At 67.5% G+C, this 4,401-nt stretch overlaps 1 protein-coding gene across 1 annotated transcript; it reads left to right on the forward strand.

Annotated features, from left to right (window-relative positions):
- Nucleotides 1–178: 178 nt before the first annotated feature.
- On the forward strand, nucleotides 179–4,294 carry H696_01993 (hypothetical protein; the record flags this gene model as incomplete). The annotated part of the gene is made up of 7 exons (XM_009495892.1): nucleotides 179–524; nucleotides 706–914; nucleotides 1,020–1,178; nucleotides 1,338–2,667; nucleotides 2,847–2,901; nucleotides 3,054–3,146; nucleotides 3,423–4,294. The coding sequence occupies exons 1-7, from the start codon at nucleotides 363–365 to the stop codon at nucleotides 4,292–4,294; spliced, it is 2,880 nt and encodes a 959-aa protein (XP_009494167.1). The 5' UTR covers nucleotides 179–362.
- Nucleotides 4,295–4,401: the final 107 nt, after the last annotated feature.

Here is a 4,401-nt window from a genome sequence, read left to right on the forward strand (position 1 = left end):
CCCCCCCCCCCCCCCCCGCCCCTCTCCTGCGCACGCACGCACAAGCCACCACGCCCACATTCAATAGACCCAACTTTGCGCCCCATCTGCCAACGATGTTTTCCCTGTGCCTGCGACTCTTGAGCCACCGGCCATGGCGGTGCGTGGGCCCCCCACGCCCGCGGGCATCCTCCACCGTTTTCCGCCTGCCCTCCCCCCATCGCCTCGCGTGCCGTTCTCCCCTGCCCGTCCCCCGCCCTCCAATTCGTGCCCCCTGCTCCCGCCCCGCCCCGCCTCGCCTCCCCCCCTGTGTCTCTCCCGTCTTGGCCCCCCGGCCTCCGCATCCGGCCCAAACGCCCCGAGACCCACGGCGGAGCCACTGAATGGACTCCTTTAAGCCCAACTCCGATCACTTGCCCCTCGGCCAGGCTCCGGCCCTGCCGACGGCCGAGTACGCCCGGCGAGGGAGACAGCTGGTCGAGCGTCTGCGCGATATCGCCGAGGACTTCTTCGACCCCGATGGCCCGGAGTGCGCCGACTCCGGGGTACGCATGCCCCACCCCCGCCCTCCCTTCCCCTTTTTCTGTCCAGCACCTGGGCCTCCGCGCCTGGCCTGTCGCCGCCCCCACCGGCCGGCCACTGACCTCCCGGGCTTGCCCCGCGTTGCCTCCCTCCTCCGAATGTCTCGGCTCACGGCCCGCACCCGCCACCTGCCACATGCTTCAGCTGCCGCAGCTCCTCGGCCGCGCAGAGACTCCGGCCGTGCTGGCTTCCGTTCGGACCCTGAGCCGCGAGGTGCAGCTCCATGTGGCAACGCTGCGGCGCCGGTCGAACGAGCTCACCAAACGCGCGTCCAAGTCCCGGCAGCGCCTGCTCGAGCTCCGGTCCGAGCGCTCGCACTTGGTGACCGCTGTGATGAATCTGCGCAAGAAGACGTGCGCCATGCTGCCTGCACGCGCCCATTGCCCTCCCCGCGTTCCCTGTGTTTGTGTTTGTGTGTGTGTGTGTTGCCCGCCTCGCTGACTGTGTTTGCCTGCCAGCTACAAGTACCACGATTTGAAGCTCGACCGGCCACTGCCCGGCCCGCCGGACACCTCGGACTTGGCCCCTGTGGCTGAGGAGCAGGATCCGATTCTCAATGACCACCTCCACCGCGAGAACATCGGCCTCCTGACGCGTGAGCTGGACCAACTGAAAGAGTGCGCCAATGCCCGGCCTCTCGGCGCGTGCCACGCACCGCTCCCCGGCCCGACCCCCCCCCCCTCCTCCCCATGCCTGCCCCCACACGCGCATATCTATCTATCTATATATAGATATGCACACTAACACCTGCGCATGTGCATGCCCATGGCCGACAGAATGAGCGTCTCCCTGGAGCGCATCCGCCAGGAGCGCCGGAACTTGGTGGCCGCCGGGAGCGAGCACCAGCGCACACTGAAGGACTTGCTGACGTCGGCCGAGACTCTGGTTTACCAATTCCAGTCCATCAGCAACACCTTCAGCCTGGATCAGACGACGCTGGAGGAGCGGCTGGACGCCCTGACGCCGGAGCTGCGCGGGGCGTACGACATCTTCAGCGAGCTGGCGCGCGAGAAGAATGCCTACTATGCCGGGCTCAGACGCCCGGGCCAGTCGGCCAGCGATTTGACCGCCGACCTGTCCTACATGATGCGGCCGCTGGTGTCCATCAATGTCGTGGGCGATGTCATCGAGGAGAATGTTGCCCGGTCGGAGCGCCAGCGCGCCTCGGAGGCCCTCGGCTCGTCCATGTTCCTGGGGGCCCTGGCGGGCGGGCGAAAGGCGCGCCGGACGGCCCCGGCCCCGGCCACGGCCACGGCCGATGCCGATGCCGAAGTCGATGCCGAGGTCGATGCCGATGCCGATGCCGACACCGAGCCCGAGCCCGAGCCCGCCGATGCGGCCCCCTGTGCCCTGGATCGCATTGCCTCGCCCATGTATTTGGATTTGCATCTGGTGTACCCGGCGACCGGGACCCCGGCGGCCACCTTCCACTTCAAGATCCTCTCCCTGGCTGTGGATTTGGAGGCAGTGCTGGAGGCCTTGGAGTCCGGGGACCCGGACTCGCCGCAAGTCCGGGCACTGGTGGACAGTCTGGCTGCCAGCGGGCTGACCGATGCGTCGGCCGCGCCCGGTGCCCTGGCCGAGCGCCTGGCCCAGCCGCTGCTGGTCGTGGCGGAGAGCAGCTCTCTCGGGTTCATGCTGCCGGTGCTGGACCAGCTGCTGGAGCGAGCTCCCGAGGAGCACCGTCGCGGGGCGCCGGACCTTTTCGATGAGGCCGGCCGCGAGGTGGGCAACTTTACCGGGCCCCCGGGGGCCGGGGCCGCCGGTCTCGGCTCGGGCGGTGGCAGTGGCCGGGCCCGGACGTATGGCTGGCTGCAGCGCATCGGCCGAAGCGCTGGCCAGTCGGCGGATGTCATCTTCGATGGGGTTGACTCTCGCCGGACCCTGGCCCGGCGGGTGTTGGACCGGCTCCTGGAACGGACCAATCTCCTGGTGGGCTTTGCTCTGACGTCGGGGCTGGTCAAGCGCAAGCCGCAGCTGCAGCTGCCCCGACTCGAGGCAACGCTGGACCTGGGACAGGCGCGTGCGGAGATCGCCGCCATCGAGAAGCTCATGGCCACAGTACGCCAGTGCGATTCCCATGTGGAGGCCTGCCATTATGATGAGGTACATGCGGAGGTGGCCTGCTCCCTTTTGTGTCTCGCCCTTTGGCCTTTGGCCTTTCACTCTCCGCCAGACGCACACTGCGGCGGGGCTTCTGCTAACCGTGAGGCATGCGCATGCGCATGCACATGCACACATACATATGCACATATGCATACATGTGTATATTTACACGCATGAAGATGGACATGACCTCGATGAATCGAATTGTGAGCTTTGACATTCGCCGGAGTAGCTGTGCGTTGCCTCCTCCCTTCGCTCCGCAGCATCGCCATGTGCTTTTTTTTCCGGTGACCATTGCCCTGCAATCATGTTGCATCTGACAGTATGGTCACTGCTCGCTGTGTGGGTGCTTTTCCGGGTGGGTCGGTGGGTTGGGGGCGAAAAAGACACCATGCGCTTGGTGTTCCGCGTGCCACTCGCGCCGCCGATCGAGGCCACCACCCCCTCAGTCAACTGGGTTGTGGCTCCTTTCCACTTTGGTGCGTACATCCGTCCCCGGCAGGGGGGGGGGGGGGGGGGGGAGGGCCGGGGGCGAGGCCCGGCTTCCTTTGCCATTCGTCGCACATCTGCGCCTGTGTGTCGCCCTTTTCCCTCGTCCCTCCTCTCGTGCATCCCTCGCCTGCTGTCTGTGTGCCTTTTGCCATACGGGAGGTGGGCCAATGAAAGGGCGCGACTAACCCTCCTCTCGGGAAACAAACGCCACACACACACACACACACGCGCGCGCGCACATGCACACGCACACGCACATGCAGAGGGCGAAGAGGAGGGCGGCGTGGTTGACGACCAGTCGGACCCCCTGGCGGCGAGCGCCCTCGAGGAGCAGCGCCAGGCCACCTCGCTGGCGATCCAGCAGCGGATCTTGCACTTCCGCGCCCAGGTGCCGGGGTTCCTTGCCAGCGACATTGTGCCCTTCCCCTTCATCACGCTGGATGCCTGGGTGGCCAGCCTGTGCTTGAACCTGGTGGTCGAGCACATCGCCGACATCCAGGCGGTCGTGGGCCAGGCCGTGCGCCATGGCATTCGGCCCTGCCTGCGGGCCGAGCAGTTGAAGTTCGATCCGCTGAACAATCACCTGTACGTGGTTCCGCATCCGGTGCCGGAGGAGGAGCGCCATCAGCAGCCGGCCGGCTCCTCGGAGGAGTCCGAAGAGGAGGGCGCCCTGTCCAGCGACGGCGACCTGGACATGGCCTCCGATGAGGGGGAGATCGATGTGTACATGAGCGACGGCGAGGTGCCCAGTGATGACCGGCGGTCGCCGACCGCGAGCAGCCACTCAAGCAGCGGCAGCAGCGGCGACGGCGGCGGCGGCGGCGGCGGCGGCGGCGGCACTCGCCGCCCCCGCCACACTCCGGACGGTGACCGGTCCTGGTCGCCGGGTCTGCCCCGGCGGGAGCAGCGGCAGCAGCACCGGCCCCAGCATGGCAGCGGCGCCAGCGACGGTGGGGATGGTGGCGACAGCAGCGCCCTGACCGGGGACGAGCTTTCCCTGTCCTCCCTCGATGGGGATGCTCCGCTGGAGGAACTCTACATCTCGGACCACCTGTCGAGTCCGCCGTCGTTCCACTCGGCCGCGTCCGGCAGCGAGCACTCGCGACACGCCTCGGACGGGGAGATCGACGACTAGCTCCACGGAGGGGATCTGGTGCCCTGTGTGTTGTCCGGGGGCGGGGAGTCGCGGCCGGAGCTCGGCCATGCTTTTGGTTGAGTGTGGACTGGGAATCCGCCCCCCCC

The sequence above is a fragment of the Fonticula alba genome (assembly GCF_000388065.1).
Source record: "Fonticula alba strain ATCC 38817 unplaced genomic scaffold supercont2.3, whole genome shotgun sequence".
Classification (NCBI taxonomy): Eukaryota; order Rotosphaerida; family Fonticulaceae; genus Fonticula; species Fonticula alba.